Here is a 20,914-nt window from a genome sequence, read left to right as displayed (position 1 = left end):
TGCGTTGACCTTGCCAAAGTGGAAGCTGTGCATTTCAGGATATTTACATACAATGCACTTGGATTTATCTTGTGCTTCAAGCAATGTGTCAAAGTTTGTAGCGGCTTAAAGGAGAGAGCGCACAAAGAAGTTCAATGATTTTGTCTGGAGTTCATCTTTCAGGTTAGTTTATGACCACCTGTGGCCAATCACGGTGACCCGTTCAGTCAATCAGAAGCGCAGTTACTTCATGGCCAGTGAACAAGAAGTGTGTGTGTGTATCTTTGTGGATCAAAGGTTCCATGGCTGACAGCGCAGCGGTACAGTGTCACACAGGCAGCCCTTCAGGAATGTTCCTCAGCACAGGGATGGGTTGTGGAGCCTCATTAGCAGAGCCCCCTCTCCCCTTGGCCTGTCAGCCTGCGTTAGGCACAGCCCACCACAGATGCACGCTGGGGGAGCAGCAGCTTCCTGTGGATCATTTCCGGCTTTTAGTGTCTATCTGTCTGTCATGTTAGCTGGCTTCTTCAACAGCTTGTTGTCTTGATTTGACTGAATACGTCTCTGCTTGTTGGCTTGTTTGGCGACTTGTTTGATCGCCTATATGTGAACTTGTCTTTCTGCCTGTGTGCCTGCCTTTGCATATAGATGTATCTGTTTTGTTTTTAGTTTTTTTTTGTCCGGATTTCCGTGCTCCTTTCTACCTACCTGCATTTCAGAGACAAATATTTTCAACTCTTTAGACCTCAGATTAGTTCTGTTTTACTCTACCTGCGCACTGTGTCAACACTGTGAATGAGTCAATCCCTCTTCCACCATTAAGCCCCCAGCAGCCACGTGTGCCATTCTGAAGAAGCCCAGTGTGGGTTCAAGGGTCGTGCTTCTATGTCCTGTTTCACTCTATTCACAATTAACCCCGGTGTGCTTCCCTCTGTTTTCACTGTACAGCAGAGAAAGCGTTCAGGAAAAGGAAATATAAAACAGTCAGAGCAGTACAATGCTGAGCGGACCCTGCTTACCCACCTTGGCATCAGCTCAACCAAATGGCAAACGTGCCATGTTGCTGCTGTGGGTTTGCTGCTGTTTTTGACATATACTGCTGAGCTCAGTCAAAACAGAATCACTGCTTTGTTACATGAGACCCCACCTTTTTCTTTTTTTTTTTTTAAACCTCGTGAACTGATCAAGTTATTACATGTATACTTTGTATGTTTTACTCACTTATCCTTCATGGTTAAAATGAGATGCAGACAGCCAGCGCAAGTTGTTTCCTGACCAGAAACATAGCCTGTTGCAGACGTTATTTTGTTGTAATGCAACAGTCACAAAGATGTCACGTTGCATCACCCTCACTTGGAGACTTTTTCCATCTCTTTCACAGGTGACGGCGATGATGAGTTTGCCCTATACTCATCCGACATCTTAGATGATGTGTGCGGCTCTGACGGTGATCCTACACCTTCTTCAGCCCTGGCAGAGGACCCAGCCTCCCCTCCGCTCTCTGATGATGAAGCTTCATCCCAGGACCCCTTGTCATTCCAACACCCAAGCATCTTTCTATCCCAAGAAGATTTGACCATTCCCCTGGACTTTGAACTGCGGGAGTCAGCAGTTCCAGCCGGAGGCTTGGGCATCTGGAGCCGCAGGAAGGTTAACATCGGAGAGCGCTTTGGGCCGTACAAAGGAGAGCGCAGACCTTGTCTCCGAGACCCCACTCAAGGCTGGGAGGTAAGGACATAATAGATAAGGAAGAGTTCTTGAGCATATATTTTTTTAAGGTGTTCTGAAATTATTGCTTTGCAGAGTCAGTACCTTCATACATGTAGATCACCGACAGTAATTTCTTTAAGTGTGCTGCAGTTGAACATCGAGAATTCAGAAAAGAGGGAATTTCTACAGAGGACACCACATTTGGTTCAATGGTTTTGGGGATAAATGTCATGGCAGATTGGGTAAAAAAATTGCACTACTTGTCACAGAGCAGCTTAGGCTTTGGTTCTAGTATAAACATGAAAATTGCAGTCACAAGGTTTTTCTGTACCAGTAGTAGTACACCACTTTCTGACGGGGGGGTTCCCTTGGCCAATATACACTACAGCATTCACATCAGTCCTCTTTTTTATTTCCTCCCATGTCGTCATGTTCACATTTAGCCCAGTGACCACAAAGCTGTTGTTGTCGTTTGTTGCCCAGTGATGTAATGTTAGCTCAGTGCCACTGAAAGAAAGGGAGTCGAGGTTCTGCTCTTAACTCAATTAAAATGAAAAGCCATAAATCCCTCCTTCATCCCGGTTAGGGACCCAGTGCGGCCATTGGCAAATCACATATTGGTCAGCCAGCACAAAAAATCGAAGGCAGGGTCACAGGACAAGGTCAAAGGTTAGATGTGGTCTCCGTCAGTGTCAGGCTAGTTTGGTTTTATAGAGCAGGAGGGAAGGGCCTGGCAGAGTATCAGCCTCATTTAGTCTCCCAAAATAGATCCTCACTAATTTGGTCTTGAGGATTTAGTCCTTCATATTCAGGCCTTTGTCCCTTTGTAGGGCAGAACCGAGCTCATTAAGAATCGCTGACCATGCAGTCCATAAAGTGAAAAGTCACAGGTTTAAATAAAAAGACGATTCGACACAGCGTTCATTCTCGTTCTACATTCTCTCTAACCCCTGTCCATTTTAATGCTGCACTTTAAAGCTGACCGAGAACGTGTTGGTAAAGTATCAACATTCAGCTCATATAAATAGTTTTGGATTTGGACTGGTGCTCGTTGGGTTTGTATCATAGAGCATTACTCTAGCCCATCAGCTCTGACTCAGTGGTTTTGGCTCGGACCAAACTTAAATAAATTTCTTTTTTTTTTTTTTCCTTTGACTCTGGACTACATTTCTCCAGGAAACAACTTCTCCCTCATTATCAACTGCCGGGTGAGACACAATATATAAATGTCTCTTCAGTTGAAGTGAGAGAAAAACTCTTCATTTCTGCCCATTTTCATAACACACAATCTAAAAAAAAAGGCCCCATCCCTCCCAAAGAGATTTACAGCTGGTTGAACAAGCTCTCTTGGTTATTCTTTTTCCCAGGGAAGGAAATAAAGGAAAAAGAGGTTTCATGAATTTTAATCCGGTGGTAATTTATGGGGAGCTTGAATAATAATATGTATTTAAAAAGCTGAGGAGCTGGGATGTGAGTGTGTGTGTGTGGATGTGTGTGGATGTGTGTGTGTGTCTGTCTGAGAGCAGGCATGTTGGGGGGAGAGGGGAAAGTGGGGGTATCCAAGATGGGATCCTGGCGAGGCAGCACTGTATCACAATGTTTAATTACCATCCTGACAGCGAGCCATAACTCTTTCCATTAAGTAAATAAGTTGTAAAGAATTTATGATGAAATGCCACATTATTCAGAATGGATATTCAGTGATGACATCCCACTGCATTAAATATGGTAAACGCCATTAAGCCCTCCTGACCCTCCCCCCTCTTCTCCCATGCCCACCCATTTACCATCCCTCGCCCATTGCTAACCCCCCCTCTCCCACCCTCCTTGCCTGCAAACCGTCAATATGCCAATAAGCCTGCAGAGGGTCTGTAAAAATAAAATTGATTTGGTAAATGTGAGTTAAGATAGATATGTTTGCTTTCATCATCAATTCCGTACGGTGCGGCGAGGTGATGTCACCGACCGGGGAACGATAAAGTGGCGCTCCCATCTGGAGCATTTGATGGAGGGCCCTGAGCGGCTCAGGCCAGTGGTGACAGACTGGGGGAAGTTTGTCACCACGGAGGCCACCGCTCCTCTGCGCCATCACCATAAATTTGGGGGCTTTATTCATAAAGGGGAAGAGTGAGTTATGGCATCCATGATGCTTTATGAATACAGGAATGGTGACTTATGGGAAAGATAGCTTCGGTAAATAAGTGGTAGAGAGGCGGCAGTGAAGGGTCTGTCAGGCTGAGACGACCGCCTACACTGTCGTATGCAGATCTGAACTGCTGACTGTGCCAGCAATCAAATGCCCGCTGTGTGTGTCTGTGTATGTGTCTGTGAGTGTGTGTGTTAACGTATTTGTGTTTGTGCTGAGAACTTGTTCGTGAACGTAATTATTTAGCACAGATGTTATCTGATGTTGTCAATGTAAAATGCTTAAGTCAGGCATCAGAGGGCCTAATCAAAGAGAGGGTTTTCTTAATGCAGGCCAAATAAGAAAGAGTATACACAGATATTTTAAATATTGGTTTTGTAAAATTTAATCTTTTCACTCAAAAACAAAAACATAATGATTTTTTAAAATCTCTCCGAACAACCCAACCACTTTGTTGACTTAAGATTTACTTTCAGTTCAAGAAATTCAAGTGGAAACCGAAAATAGACTGGATTTATTAACTGGATTTATTATTTGTTTTATTTCATTTGGATTTAAAATAGAAGATCACCTGGTATCTAATGTAAAGAGAAACAGAGTTTTGAGATGAATGCAAATGTCTTCAAATGTTTAAGCGGAAACAGAAGGCGGTGAGGTCTCATTGGGATCCACCAGAACAAAGCTCATGAGCGATTGTATGACCAAAGATTAGTACATGGTCTTGACTTAAATTAAGCTCAGTAGCAGCTCAGAAATTTTTGAATAGAGTTAAGTGCGTGATTTTTTTCCCCCAAAATGTATTTAATAATTTCACTTTGAAAATAAAAAGGAAAAACCACAAACTGCAAAATATTACATTCTATCTTGCTTGTGACAGAATAAGGATGAGGTAGCCTGCACTTGCCCACAGTATTTACATGTATTTCTCCTTGGCTTTGCTTGAAAATACTCTTAATGCCTGGATGCCCTCCAGTCCATATTCTGCTGTCTCTCTCTCTGAGTCGTTAGGCACATTGAAATTCAAACTCCATTTGTGTCTGTCCTCTTCTCAGCAGCAGCAACAATAAGACAGAGAGTTAGAGTCCGGGAGAGAGTTATCCAGCACTCAATGAGCCTTTCGGCTCACCCAAACTCTCAGCCCCACGGGATTATGGGTCCTGGGTTTAGAAATCTGGGTGCCTCCAGCTGTAGTAGCGATGGGCGGAGCAGGTTAGGGGTGCGAGAAGGGGTGGGATGGTGAGTGGGGTGGGACAGGGGCGCTTAGGGCCTTTGTGCACCTCTTGAGTGAGAGGCGGAGGTTGAGGTGGAGGCGATAGTGGTGGTGGTGGTGGTAGTGGTGGTGGTGGGGAGGTGGTGAAGGAGATTAGCAGTGATGGTGAATGGGAGTAGAGGATTAGGTGGCTGGGCAGGGCCCTTCCTGGCTCTGCCTGTCTCCTGAACCTCCTGGTCATGAGAGGATGGGAGGATGGAAGGAGGAGAGGCAGATGCCTGATCAGGAGGAGCCCCATCCTTTAAACTCTTGTCAGCTGAAAATCTTGCATTAAAAATTAAGTACTGAGAAAAATAAATAACTTAGAGTCTTTTTATTATGAGTGTTGGATCAAAAACTTTCAATATCAGATTCCAAAAGACATTTTGTGATTAAACTTTGGTGGTGTGTGGAGCGTGTGGTTATGATGCAGGCACATGATGGGCCATATTTACTAAACAGCAGAAACAAAAAAATCTAACAGGCAAAGTTTCCAGGCCGTCCTTCAACTGTAGTGGGTTGCCGCTTTTGCAGTTTGCACAGACAGTATGAACTCTAGGAAAGGTCAATTCTGGAATCAGGGTTTTGTGTGCTGCATGCGTGTCCACGTACGCTCTTGTTGTGTGCATGCCTGCATGTGTGTATGTAAGACAGAGTGTGAGAGCGTGGATGGAGGGCGTTTCGAGAGGGCGTATTTTTTGTGCACGGATAAGCCGCTGTCCTGAATGAATGCAGATGTCTCTGGCTGGCTGTCCGCCTGTCCCCTGTGCGCTGACGGCCTGTCACCTCTCTCTGTCACAGGGAGAAAGAGCCACTCTCAGTCCTGGCTAAAAAGCCCCCTTAATCCCCGAGCCCCTGCCACATCCCATCCACTGTCAGCAGAGATGGCCCTGCCCACAGCGGTGTTTAGAAAGGCAGGCGCTGGGGATGAACCTCTCTGTCACTCACGCACCTCTCAATGGACACACATCTTCACATTTTCACACACACGTACACGCACGTATAGTTTTGAGAAATTCAAAGTGAAAAAGTCCTGCGTCTGTGAAGGTGACGTGAATGGCGGTTGTCAATGCATTGTGCTGCATGACCACAACGGCTGCACTGACATCATTGTGGGACTTGTTTTCTCTCTTGAGAAGAGCACCAACTGGCTGCGGAGACACTGTGTGTAATAATGAAGGAGCAGTTCTCAGCATACTCCTGGGTCTCGTTGGCACTTAATGAATTGTGAAGAAGACAATAAAGACCATTAAAATAAGCTGTTGTGTGAGACCGGATAGTGTGAGGAGGGAAATGTGTCACCATGTAGACAGAGTGTCCCGAACAAGTGACAAGTGTTTCTGTGTCTTATGAGAGCTGTGCTGCTGAGGAAACACCTATCCTTTAATTATACCTTCTATGATTGCAGTTAGAGCTACGCTCGTGAGCTCTGTGTGTAAGACTAGTAGTATGATTGGATAGGCCTGCGGGTAAGACAGCCACAGGGAGCTGGGACTGAAAGTAAATATGGAGGTAGGGTGGTTGTGCTGGATTTGAGCTAAGACTAAGGCTTAGTGTAGAATATGAACTCAGGTAAAAGGTCTAAGGGTCTAGGATGACCTTGCTCAATTTGTGGATTACGCTGAAATTAGACCAGTCTTCACTTCACGATTTACGTCTAACATTTAGTGCAAATGCAGGAAATAGTGTGCTCTATATGCAGTACTGGAGGTGGCATGAAAAGGAGTCTGTCACACAGTTAGACTCAGTCCACAGTTGGCATCCCGTCACAAACTTTCTATTATCGCTCTTTTTTTTTCAAACCATCACCGTGAGCTTTTCCATATTTTAACCACAGTTTGTCATATCAGCACAGTCATCTTAATATAAAAATAAAAAATACCGATGGATTTCTTTATCAAATCAAATACCTCTATATTATATTCTGCTCAGGTATAAATGTTTCTAAGACCTAAGACCATCAGCTATTTTTGATTAACAGTAATTTTCGAATTTATATACTTAAATACAACAGTTTAATAATCTGTCTAGTGTTTAATCAATTCTTCATGCATTGAATTAATTGAATTGGCGCCAATCCTGGTGAGTAAACATCATGTGCATTTAACCTGCAGAGCTACCAAAACACCCCAGGCCTCTTACTTCCTTCACATGGTGCAGAGTGTGCATCCTCCCCTCTGTTAAAACAGTCCCAGTAATGCTTTCAGCCGTGTGCGTCTGTGTTTTGCTTTTGTCTTTCCTGGTGTCTGTGAGGGAGATGAGCTCCCCAGCCAGAGTAACTGGAGCTTGATTGTCTTGGACGGGAGTGATGTCCATTGAAAGCCCCCCCCCAAAGACAAAACAAGCTGGGGGTCCATCTCCCTGCCTCTCACTTGATTGGTAATCCCTTTCTTTGGGTTAATCTGTTGTTTGTTGGTGTTGGTTGAGGCTAGTGTGTGTCTGTTTGTGTGTGTGTGTGTGTTAGGGGTAGGGTGCGGTGGTGGGGGTGTTATTGAAGTTCTAATCTCATGTGAGAGGAGCTAGTTGAGACGAGACACATTCATAAAGAAAGAGTGTACGGTATAGACAAAGTGTGAGTGGATCCTCCTGCAAGAGTGCAGGGTCAGTCAAATCCCTCACTTAGTCTGGAAGCTACTCCTCTCTCCCAGTTAAAGAGGGTGAAAGAAAAAAAAACTATACAAATTTCTGATTTCCCTCTCATTCCTTAGCACTGACCCCCCCCTCCTCCTCCTCCTCCTCCTCCTCCTCCTCCTCCCTCTTTCTCTGTCTGAGTTCCCAGCAGGGAGGGGAAGCTAGGTTAACTAACTGAACAAAGTCATAGTGAATTGCAGAAGGACAAAGGCGGGCGTGAGTGGGGGCTATGCCAGTCAGAAGGTGTAGCCAGCAGCACAATACCAGGTGAAGGAGGCTCTCGTCAGGGGTCCATCCAAGCAGGGCAAAGGTCATGGGCCTTATTAGATCTGAAGTGAATGAAAGGACTTATTTGATTGAAAAGGGGCAAGAAGGGATGAGGAAGGAGTTCACCTGTTTGAAAAGCTCGGGGGGGGCATGTTTCTCCCTCCATTATATCTGATCTGTCGGGATGCGGACAAAAATCTGACGAGCTGATAGCTCATGGTGAGAGTCACAACACACATATAACACACTGTGAGCTGGAAAAAAGGGGATGCTGATTTGATTGGAAACATGCAGGGCAAACTCAATAACACAATGACAAACGTCTAGACAGCCACAGATATAATAGTATTTATATGTAGGTGCCTTGACTCATCGGCGCGATATAAACTCTGCTGCCTTGTAACACACATTTACATCATCTTCCCTTAGCTGTTATGGTGCTCTGAATGGTCTGAGGTAGACGTACATTGCAAGACCTTTGGAACAAGGAAGCTTCAAAGTCGCTGTCAAAGCCATTATTTCTAAGACAGTTCTGTGTTATTGGATGATTTACAGAGGAAAGTAAAAGGAGAAAAGAGAAGAGGAGATGGCATGTAGAAACTTTTACTGGCTTCAATTAAATTTACCACAAGGATTAGATATTAATGTTGCCCGCCATATATCCCCCAAGATTTTTTTTTTAAGGTTATATACTTCTGTGAGTAAAACTTTGATTAAGAATGTTAAACATCCTCCTTTTAATTGACAACGCTATAGGCAGTAAATGTGGTGAAAGTAGCAAAGTACCATTAAGAAAGGAGTGAGGGGAATGTGTAAAAGGTACTGACTCCACCCAGGTTAGGCTTTCAAATCAAATGCACCTCGTCAACTGTCTACACATCTCCCACAGGCTGGGAAAAAAAAACAAAACTTAAAAAGTGCCATTATTCACTTACACATACACACACTACTCAGTTATAGCTGCACACTCACAGTTGCTCACAAACACACACCAACACAGTAAACCTCCTAGGTTTACACACACACATACATACACACACACACACACACACAAAATGTGCTCCCTGCACTCTGCACAGATAGGAGTGAAAATGAGGGGACCCCTAAACAGCATACAGGAAACAGAGGTGATGAATTCCGTGTGCGGGGCCACAGAGCCAGGCTCATAGATACCTTATCTTCGGGGATTGATAGGGGAAGGTCCTTCCCTTAAAACACACTACTGATTGTTTCCAAATGTCTTCCCGATGGGGAAGGTTAGAGAGAGAGGGAAAGACAGCGACTCGGGGGCAGAGCTTGCAAGCTTTTTATTGGTCCAGTCCGGGGGAAACGGAGAGGGAACAGCAACTCTGTCCTGGCTTTCCTGCCCTAAGTTGCTGCTAGTGCTTAACTACCAGTCAGATCGCATTACCCAGGCAGTAAATCTAAGTACCGGTTAACGCAAATAATCAAGAGCTAATACTGCTCTACGAAACCACTTTCTCTGTGTCTGTGGTCAGAGCTGTGCAAACAGGCACAAGCCAAGGCCCTCTGTCCTCTTAGCCTCTGCCAGACTCTCCCTCACTCTCTCACGGCTATTATAGCCTACACACAGTCACAATCTCCATAAACCTGTGTATCCATGTATCCCTTATGGAGGGTGCACACTCCATGTGTGTAGAGTGTGTAGTGTGTTTGTGTTCATTCACATGTTTAAATCTATCTCTCTGTGTCTGCGCTGCAGTTCAAAGGGTAATGGCACGGTGCGGTCTAGTTTGAGAGCTTATTACTGGGTTAGGCACAAAAAAAAACGCAGGCTGGGCCACATTCAGCACAGTAACACCGTACCCTTCTTCCAATTACTCCATATTGCCGCTCCAATTAGAGTGGAGCAGGTCCAAAACCAGAACTGCAAGCTGCCAGGTTGAGAGAGAGAGAAAGCAGAGGCCCCGGGTGTCAGTAATGAGGTCTTAACCCCGACTTTGCTCTATTATGTCATAATGCTTTAATTCGAGCCATATGATCGGCTGCTGTGCACTCCTATGTTATTGGAAAGTCAATATTTGTGAGCTGGCCCTGTCTGTTCACCTCCGATATGGCCTAGGAGTAAGTGCAAAAAGCCAAAGATTTCTGAGGAGCAAATTTATGACAGATGAGAAGAGCACATCAGGTCGCTCAGAGAGGGGGTATGTTGCATTCACTGCATGCTAACGCCAATCATTAAATGATAAGACAGAAAAATATGTCAGTCTTTAGTGTCACAGATAGTGTCACAGATTTAGTGTTGGTCAGCAGAAAGATGTTAAGCCCAGTAATCAGTACTAACAGTATTGGCAGTGTTATTACAACAGCAGCAGTATTAGTTATTTTTATATATATTTCTTCAAGGCACCTCATCATGTAAAATAAAATACAGTTAACCCCAGTCATACTACACAGCTTTTGTGATATCCTCTCTATGATCATGATTTATTATTGGTTTTAAAATATGAGGCATTTTTATCCTAGCTCTGAATGGAGCTTAGGTAGTTTATCTTTTGTTACTTTTTGGATAGAAATATATTTTCTGGGAGTACTTCTGTACTTTTAGCTAAGAGAAAATTTTACCACATTGTAAAAATGCAGTATTTTTACATTGTGGCATTACTGTATTTGCTTAAGGTCTGAACATGTCTTCCCCGGTTTACATAGCTCGCCATCCCTATCCACGCACCTGAGACCAGTTGCTCACGCTGGCATCGCTTTGCAATCAAAAGCCGCTTTTTTGGCCTACTGTAACACCGAGCACCAATTAACTAACAATGTATTTGTTAATAGTTTGTACAATACTTGAAGGTCACATTTTAAATTAGCGTGGTTCTTGTATTTAATGGGGTTAATTACCATGGTAATAACCCAGGACCACATCCTGGTCAATAATTGTTTTGTAATTGGTTTCAGGTTGCATAATAATGATACAGTCCATCAATTCCTGTCGTTGCATAATTACAATAGGGGGTGTTTAATCATATTCAGAATAAACATGCATTCCTTTTAAATAATGAAAACTACGTGGTAGATACTATCTTTTGAAAGAAGGGAAGTGTTTACTGTGCCTTTTTGTTCGACTATAGAGTAACAAGATCAGAATAATTTGTAACTTTTTTCAAAGAATTCATGAAAGAAATTGAATACTGGTACATAACAGCTAGCAAATATAATAACTACTACTCCTCTGCGAGTGTTCTTGAAAATGAAAGTGTGTCTGATGGGCTGCATATGCTGCAAATCAGACTTCATTTGTGTTCTGCAGAGTTACATTTCTTGTTTACACTCAGAGTGGCTCCAGGAATGTTATTCTAAGTACATTACGGCAGCTTTTGCAGGGTATCTTTTTCATACCCAGCATTGTTCATTGTTTAAAGACGTAAATTGAGCAATAAAAAGGGAATGCTATATTGGATATATTGGATTAGACATCCAGTGTACTGTATGCTCATGTGTTCTGTATTATATTTTTCTAAACTTGAGCATGGGGCAGGGGATTGAGCTCTACACATGGCAGTCACCCTTAAACCCACAGATAAATGCAACTCACTCATCCGAAGATGGTGGGGAATAGATAGTGTTTCTCCTCCTGGGAGAGAATGTAGGGGTGGGGGGGGGGTGACTGGGATGAAAAAGGGAGTTAAAACACGGTTATGCATAGCGACTGAGGGGGTTGTCTGTGAGCAGATAGGATAGGCAAAACTAGACAACTAGACAGGGTGAAAACAAGAGTGATAGATGAGGCAGAAGAAAAAGAAAGACAGATAAAGGGGAGAGAAGAGTACAAGAGAGAGAGAAAATCAGTCAGAGTGAATGAAAGAGAGGCAGAATGAGCCGAGGAGGTGGAGAGAGAACTCGATGTCCTGTCTCTGGTACGTGCCGAGGGAGACAGATTTCCCGGTGGAGTGTTCCCAAGTGTCCCCCTGCAGTCTGTAATAGGATTTTCCAGCCTACAGCAGGTAGTCTGTGAGGGAACTTTGTTCGTGGGCGCTCACAGATAAGGGTTAATGCAGCCCAAAGGTTCCTCCACTAAACAGGGCGCTCTGGGAGTCTGTCGCTCCCTCCTCGTCGGCCTGCATTGTCAGCACCAATCCGTCACAAAGGATTTTTTCCTGCAAAACTCAGTGGCCATTTCTGACATCTCCAACAAACTAATTGTTGTCTCCAGTCCTGGCAAGCCCTGTGAAGTCCTAACGAGTTAGCGTCTTCTGCACAGATGAGAAAAAGTCTTGCAAAATCAATTTCTCAGCCGAATTACGCTTTGCCATCAGCGCCAAAAACAGAAGAGGAGAGTAGAGGAGAGGTGAGGAGAGGATGCCAAGACAGACCAGGCCAGAGTCTCTTAGAGCAGGGTTTGTGTCATCCATATTCTCTCTTCCAATTGTTCTCTTTCCCCAGGCTGTTTTATGACTGCTTCCCTTCCCTCTAAGCCACTTTATGACAGGCATTGTAATGTCTTCTGGGTTCTGGGCAGCCTCTGATTGGGCCATGCAGTGCCTCTCTCTGGCCCTGAGTTACAGTGGGACCGGGTCCAACCGCCACCCAGGACACAGAGCCATAAATCATCCTGCTGGCACCAGGCTCCACTTCCTGAACAGCTACCAGTTCCTGCAGGGGACAAAAAGGCCTTTGTGGGCTTTAGGCAGCAAGAACTTCTCCTCTCTTTGAGGATTTCGAAGGTTTACGAGTGATGCTGAGAAAGATTGTGGGGGGGGGGGGGGGGGGGGGTGAGTTTATACACGTTCTTTCTTCCTCTCTTATTAAGTAAGTTTAATAAGGCTATGACTAAGCTATGGCTAATAGCTACTGAATGTGAACACCTGTTGAACAGCAGGCCTTGATCAGATCAGCCACTGTTTGTTTACATCTGTCACCATGGAAACTTCCCATTGACGTTACTTCACTGAGATAAAGTCATCAGCCTTCAGTTTCTGCAGGAGCCCAACTTGGCGATTTCATCACTGTTAATGTGAAGAATCGGACTGCCAGAGCTGCGGCGGGCCCTCGCCAAAGGTGGCCTCCCTCCATCCCTCCCTCCCTCCTTTACATTCCTCATTTCCACCAGTCTCCGTCCTCCCTGTGTGTTTGGATGGCTCCACCTCACTGTCAGCCTGTGAGGGACGGCTGTTTTCCTTACAGGCCAGATCAAGACAGGGAGATTGGCCCCAGGGGGCCTGAGGATGTGAAGCTTCTGACACGTCCCGTAAATCTAGGGTGTCCCATCTCCACTGCTCGATCTGCGCACAGCAATGAGAACACCAATGAGGCGTGAGGATGAACATTCCTCAGGCCGTTCTCACACACAATAATACTTTGCTTGCCCGTCTTAGTTCTGTCCACCTCCACAAAAAGTCTGTCTTTCCACCCCTGGTGAAATAAGTCCCCGGACCCCAACCTTTTAGACGTAAAAGTTTTCACAGGACGGCTGCTTGCTTAGTGTATGGCTTTGTGTTTTTGTTAAATGATGAATATGAAATGGTGTGTTATTCTAGTGTCTATGAGAGGCAGTTACAAACTGTCTATGTTGATATACTTAATTCCCACAATACTCTGCCATGTTTGTCTCAATCCAACAGCATGGAGCTGGCAGAGCTCCACAAACATAAGCAGACGAACTCATACTCACACTCATATACACACGATCCTTACATACATCTAGGCAACATATTACTCCTCTATGTGAAGCGATGTGTGTATTTTTATGTATTTAACTTGTTGTAACAATGTAAAATTTTACTAACAAAACAACTTTTGCTTGATCAAAACAGTTCAAATGACAATCCCTCTTAACACAAGTATCCTGTGTGGAAATATTTTTTTTATAATTATATGCTTTCGTGTGTGTGTCTAGCACAATTTCCAGAACCCAGACAAACAGGCAGTCATACAGATTTATTAAGAGAAAGGGGAAATTGAGGTGAAGATACCGCTAAAAGAGCCAGACTGAAAACTACAGTGACCAACCAACAAGCCAAGAGCAGACAGATTGGGGCCCCAGCCAGCCCATGTGGCCCCTTTACTCCTCACCCAGCTAGCCATGTTAGCCACGTTAGCCAGATTTTTCACCCAAATGGAAATGCAGCCTGTCAGTTCCACGCAGCCTCCAACCGCTCTGTCTGTCCAATCCGTCACAGCACGCCAGCGGCCGCGCAAATAGGCCTGCCACTCTCACTGTCATCTGAGTAACGGATGTCCCATCGTTACCACAGGGTGGGACCAGGCAGCACTCAGGTCCACTTTCACTCCTCCTCATTTTTCCTCCATCCTCCTCCCTCCTCTTCCTCTCACCACCTCATCCCAGTGATGAGCCTTTTGGACCTCTCTAGGAGTTCAAGGTGTTTGTGTGTTTGTGGGTGCTTTCTGAGAACACAGGCGTGTGTATTTTTTTTCTGTGTGCAATGAATGCTTCCCCCCAATCTCCCACCCCATGCCCCAATCTCCCATCAAGACTCAAAAGCAATGGTAGAATAGGAGCAGGGGTGGGGTGAAATAAATTGTGTCCTGGACTGGTAACCTAACAGCCATCATAAATAATGTAGACCTATTTGAAGGGGAAGATGGGACATTAGAAGCTATTTACACTGCAGGAGCCATGCTATCGATCAGCATGGGACGTCCCATAGATAAGAATGGGATGATGTCATGGTTATTTATGGTGATTCCTGATGGTAAGGCTACAAAAGGGATTTCGGGGCGACAGCATCATCAGTTTTTTTGGGGGTGCAGGGGGGCGGGGCTGCATGATGCATTCTGCCATCAGTGGAACAATCAGCAGGGTGGGTGCAGGAGGTGCAGCGGGTGAATTCTTCTGACATAGACGTCACCACACACATTCAAGCACATATGTGCACCCACATATTACAGACATACATGGACATAGACAACTTTGCCTGCACACACAAACATTAAACATGCATGCAAACACCCACACAATGCAAAGATAAATGCCACTGGTGTGATTAGGGTCTATAAAGAGTGGTGGGAGAAGATGGCTCAGAGGAGATACAGTACATCTCTGTCTCCCTGCCTGACGTTCAGCAGTGTAACATGTACAGAGGGCGCAATAAAACATTGGTTCTCCACTGGTGTGCTGTGAAGTGAGCCAAAGGCCATATTCAATATGAGTCTGAGACAGAATTACCATTCAGGGATCACTGGTCAGGTCACATAAGTACATGAACCTCAGTTGTGTTAGATGAGAATTTAGGAACTGTGGCTGGCTAAGGTGCACCTTGGGATTTGACTTGATGTCATGCATACTGTAGAGGGAGAAGAAATAACAGGAGGCCATCTTGAAAAAGAACTTTGAGGTGCCTTAATTACAAATCCAGCAATTGGTCACCCATCACAGAGGCCTGGCGGTCAGTGTTGTGACATGTGAATGTTTGAAGCAACATGAGACAGCTGAAAGAACTCCACTGCTGCCCCATCGTCAGCTCAAACTTCTGGTTTAACAATTTTAAAACTGCTCAATTATTTCATGTTACAAAATAAACACTCTCTAATGACACCTTATGCTAAACACAAATCAGTGAAGAGGAATTGTGGTCTAATCTCCAGTAAACATTGGGACACTGAGCTGTATGTTTGTAATAGAAATGTTGTTAATTTTATTTGTTATGTTATACAAGCTTAATACTAACTAGAATTTAGTCCTGCATGCATTTTTCCACACAGCAATACATTATAAAACATATTTGTTTCTGAAAATATACAATATAATATATATAATAATATACAATATACAATATTCACTGATGCACAGTACATTCATGATCCTTAAAATATATGATTTAAAATATATAATTGTTGCAGATGAACTGGCAATTGTGCACACACTTGTACTTTGAATAGTGACACCGTAACAAAGTCGGGATGCAGCCAACACATACATGCATTATGTCAACAAGCATGCTTCACTCTGCCATAAGCTTTAAAAATGGTTTAAAAAGGGAGAGCGAGAAGGGTAGAGCTACAGAAAGAGAGAGAGGCTGCTGGAGCTGAGGGAGGTGTGGGGCAGTGGAAAGAGGAGAACAAGAGGGGAGTAAAAGCTGGCACAACTCCACAGTGTTTTCTGTCGCTGGCCCCTCGGAGCAGGAACATTATTGTGAATATTAGTTCAGAACTTCTGGCATCCATCCAGACACCGGCCTCTGCCTGTGCAGGGGGAGGTAGCAGCAGGGTTCGAACCCCATCATACACACACACGCACACACACACCACTACTGCCATTAACCACCACCCCCTCCATCTCCTCAGCACACTCAAGACAAGAAAGGCTCCACAACAACAAGATGTGTGGAGCCTAAAGTCCTGCCCAGCCCTGATAACAAGTCCCAGCTTTTTAAAAATAAGCAAACACATGTGGCTGTTTGATGTCCCCCTTATCTCTGGTAACTTTAAATTCTCAGAGAGTTTCTCCAGCGAGATCAAATTCAGTAATTAATCTGCTAGCTTTTTTTTTTTTTATGAATTATTATTGAGCAAAACTTTTACTCAAACTCAAAAGCTCACTGCTGCGTCTGTGCACCAGTGGAGTTTCCGGCAGGCTTCTTTCATGCTGCTAATGAGAAAGTGGCAGAGAAGCCTGAAAAAGTCTGCTGAACTCCGTAAGGACTTGTTTTGTTTAGAAACGTTCAAGTTGTGTGGTTATTCTTGGATGGATGGTGATAAAGTATACAGTGATTTGTGCGTGTTTGTCGTAATAGGGCTCAACGCTATTAGTAGTTGTCTTCTTGACTCTCAGGCTTAAGGGGCAGATCAGACACAATCTCTTGTATAAAAAAAAAAAAGAAAAGGCTGTCTACCAAATTTATTTGTGTTTGAATCCCCTCATAGGGGTGAATAACCTGAGCTTACAAGGCAGGAAAATGACAGAGATACAAAATGACAGAGGCTAAGAGCCATAATTATGATCAGGATAGTTCTTCAGGCATCAGTAAGTTAAAAGGGGTGATGCCACTGCCACAGGCACGGAGCCTGGCACGGAGTTGAAACAACAGAGAAACACAAAGAGAGAAAAAAGTAGGAGTTGGGACCAGTGGCAAGAGCACCTCCCTTCCAGGGGAGGGGGAGGAGGAGGGTGCAGGGTCTATTCAAGGGGAACAAGAAGACACAATGCACCAGGGTCAATGCTGGGTCAGCAAAGTCCATGAACTGCAGGGTACAAGTGGTGGCAGGCAGGCAGGGAGATTGCAGAGGACAGACAGGTGAGCTGCTAGCATTAGCCATTAGCATTTTTAATGCCAGAGGAATGCAATGCAGAAGGGTGCTCATTCAAGGGCGCCAACATATATAATTATAACTGCACTTCACAAAACCAATACACTCCGAGTCTTTGTATGTGTGTGCATTTGTGCCTGCATACACGTGTGTACTTAAGGGAGTGAGTTTTTGTAGTGAAGACATTCAAAGGTTTTGTTAAAGGCTTTCTGACAAAGCCATCACAAGGGTCATGTATCTATAAGTATCTCTTTGACCTTTCACCCATGACCCCTCAGCCAGCCAAGACAACAAGGGGCTCAGAGAGACGTTACCATGGAAACAGTACCAGTGGGTCAGCGAGGGGCCAGATGGGGAATACATAGTGTATGTATTGTATAGTATTTTTACACTTGAAGAGTCTTGTGTGAAGTGCACATACACCTGCATGGAGTGTTTTCAGGTACAGTATGTGTGTTCTTTACTGCATTATCCATGTGTGTCTGTATGTCACCCTTAACAGTGCACTCACTAAGAGAGGGCACATCGAGGTCCCTACTGCAGTTTTGCCCTATAAAAAAAACAAAAAAAAAACAAGCACCCCCCTCCACTGCAAAACAAGCCCAGTGAGGATGAGTCGATGGGTTCCTAGGTCTCTATCCCAGCCTGCTTTGGGGGAAGAAGGGGGGGGGGTTGGGGTTTTGTCTCTCACCCCCCTTTTGTTAGAGTACCCCCCATAATAAATCTGGATCTGGTAAATAGCCCATGAATAAAGGGAGATTTTATCCTCAGTGGCACAGGGAAGATTTAGTGGGCAGAGGCAGCGTCGCCTCTCTTCTGAACAACTACAAAGTGGTCACTCAGCGAGCCTTAAGAGGCATAAAAAGCCCGCGGTAGTTCATTAAATCTTCAGCATGAAGATGGGACTGCTGTGGCTGTGATTTACGGCAGTCAGGTGCATATATTGGCGGTGGCACTCAGCCCCACCTCTCATTCTCTGTCTGTCCCAATGAGGAAATAACTAAGCATGCTGCGCAGTTTATTGGCTGCATAGTTGGGAGACACACAGAGAGAGACAGGGACACTGGGAGGAAAGAGAAAGGGCTGGAACTAGAGAAGGGGAGGGAAACAAGAATGGTGTTTTTCCAACTCTTGTTTCTTTTTGTCATAGTCTGAATAGGAGCAAGAAATTGATACCTGTGTCTTTCACATTGATCATGGACCATTTTGAGTGTGGTTCCAGGTGGATGTGTTTGACCTCATGAGGAGTTAGTGGAGGGCACAGGGAGTAAAGAAGAGTCAGAGGTCAGTTCATGAGAGTTAAGCTGGTAACCCTAACTGGCTGTTGAGTTTGAGGGAAAAACATGGAAAGTTGATTCACTCTTTCGTCTTGCTTTCACTGTCATGTCACTTTCTATTTTAAACTCTTTTGGCGTTACGAGGGCCCTTTGCTGTACAATCAAATTTTGAGGCCATCATTCCACACATACTAATTGCAAGTTGGGTTTGTGGTTTATATGGACCAGACACTTAATTAACTGGCTCCGAGAAACATTTTCTCCTTAACTTATCAACATTACAATAATATCCAACAATGCATGTACACATATGCTCAATAATCTTTGCTTCCTTCACTGACTTCACTCTGACCTTGCTGTAATCACCTTATTATTTTCCAGAGTAAATAACAAGCTCTCCCACCTTGAAGCATTTGCTGCTGAGCCACTTAAGACGGGGAACATTAAATATTTGTTTCCAGATTCTTCTGTGCTTTCACTCAGTGATAGGGCCCTCACTTACTCAGCATTGCGTTTGTCCTGTTCAAACATTCACACTCAGATAGAAAGCATAGTGTATATCATCATGATCTCAGTCACAAAAGTTTTTGATAGTGCTGTCATGGGAATGGATGATGTTTTGAGTTGTGTCAGACTTGCCTGAGAAAATCAGAACAGCTGCCAGTCAGTGGTTTTCTGCTGCATGAAGCTAATGTTTAAGCTTTAACCTAAATGTGATTGACAAACATTTTACACTTATCAACTAGACCTTGCCTTGCCAATACATCTGATTTATGTTGGTATCTTATAGTGAGTAAATTAGAGGTTTTATTAATGCTGTCCTAAAAAGTTTATGGTGTGGAGGTCAGGTGCTGACAGTGCTTTCAGTCTGGCTTCTCTCTCGAGTATTGGAGATCACAATAAAATGCCTTATTATCTTATCATCTCAGTGAAAACCTCCCTATCATAGTAGTTTTTCCACATAGTTTTCTTGACAGCATATTTACTTCTCTGTAAATTTGCTTAAAAAATTACACAGCAGACTTTCACTGTTTACACACTCGCCCTTCTCTCATTCTTGCCTCTGATTCAGAAGGTCATGTTCCCGTGGACAATCTGCTAAGCAAATCTGTTTATCTCTTCACTGAAGGACAGCATAAGGGCAGATAAATGCCATTTACCATGGGAGTACCGCAGTATGACTCCCCAAATAGGATGATTTACACTTGTATTAATCAAATTCAGAAATGTCAAGTTTCCTTTCCTTTATAGAGTTCCACTCTTTTTCCCTATTCCTCTCTTCTGTCCCTATCTTTCCTCCTCTCCTCTCCTCTCCTTCTCTCTTTACCCTTCATCCACCTCTCTTTCTCTCTCTGATGTCAGTATAAAGATGTAGGGCCCGATCAGCGGAAGCTGATGTCCTAATAGAGAAGTAATGAGAATAGATCTGCTGGCTGCCCGGCTGTCTGCGTGTCCAGGCGTGCTGCTGTGTTCAACCACTTATAAAAGACACGAGGGGGAGAGTGCGATGTGCTCTGGCCCTTAGCGCAAAGATAATATTCACTGTTTTATCCACCTCTGCCTGACAAATGACTGTCATTAATCAGCGGCCAGAGGGTCCGCCCTGTGTGTGTGTGTGTGTGTGTGAATAGTAAAAAAAAAAAAAAAATGGAGTCATAGAGCATGTGCCTTTCTTGGTATTTGTGGAAGGAAGAAATGCAAACATGCTCACACACAGACACGGACACATACACACCTTACAGATCTTGCTGCAGATAAAGATAAAGGACATTCACTTATTGGTCGTTGGGGTTGTTGCCTCCTAGAAAGATTTAGTTCACCTTCAAGCTGTGTATTGTGAGGTGTGCAACACAATACAGCAGAATAGAGTTGAATAAAATAGAATCTAAGAAGTGAAAGGGGGGGAAAAAAGAGAAAAATCAAGCATTTTGAAAGAGGGAACTAAAGAAAGTGAAAAAGGGACAAGTGGGAGGATAAATAAATGTGGAGGTTAACAGGCACAAAGGGCCGATGTGAGGGCCAGTTGTTGGCCCTCTCAGTAGATGAGGTGGCAAAGAGAGAGAGGGCCCGAGGAGGGCCTTTGTGTGAATGAATGTGTCTCACCCTCCAGTGTTATGATGGTGAGTCATTAATCACAATCCTGACAAAATACACAGTGACCAAGAATCACACACTTGGCAGTCAAGCGTACACGCACGCACGCTCACACACAAAAGTGCACACAGGCACATATACAAGGACATACAAGTGCCCAGCCCTAACTCACACAAGATGTGTGTGTCTGTGCACATGCCTGTGTGCATGCTTGTACTGCTCTCTAATTCACCTGTCCTGCTTAGAGACATACCTCACATCTCCTGTGGACCACAGCGGTGATTGCCAGATATACAACTATACCACCACAAGGCAGAGTAAACACAAAGAGCT

General features: G+C 44.3%; 1 protein-coding gene across 12 annotated transcripts in view; it reads left to right on the top strand.

The window, feature by feature from the left end:
* Positions 1 to 20,914, top strand: part of mecom (MDS1 and EVI1 complex locus) — a 131,855-nt gene that overhangs the window by 40,113 nt on the left and 70,828 nt on the right. For all 12 annotated transcript variants that reach the window (XM_041046036.1, XM_041046032.1, XM_041046030.1 and 9 more), the window contains exon 2: positions 1,361 to 1,707. In XM_041046036.1, coding sequence (XP_040901970.1) covers positions 1,361 to 1,707 — 347 coding nt within the window. The remainder of the gene's footprint in view (positions 1 to 1,360; positions 1,708 to 20,914) is intronic.

Source organism: Toxotes jaculatrix, chromosome 9, assembly GCF_017976425.1.
Source record: "Toxotes jaculatrix isolate fToxJac2 chromosome 9, fToxJac2.pri, whole genome shotgun sequence".
Lineage (NCBI taxonomy): Eukaryota > Metazoa > Chordata > Actinopteri > Toxotidae > Toxotes > Toxotes jaculatrix.
Note: the sequence above shows the minus strand (reverse complement) of the source record. Positions and strands in the feature narration are given on the sequence as shown.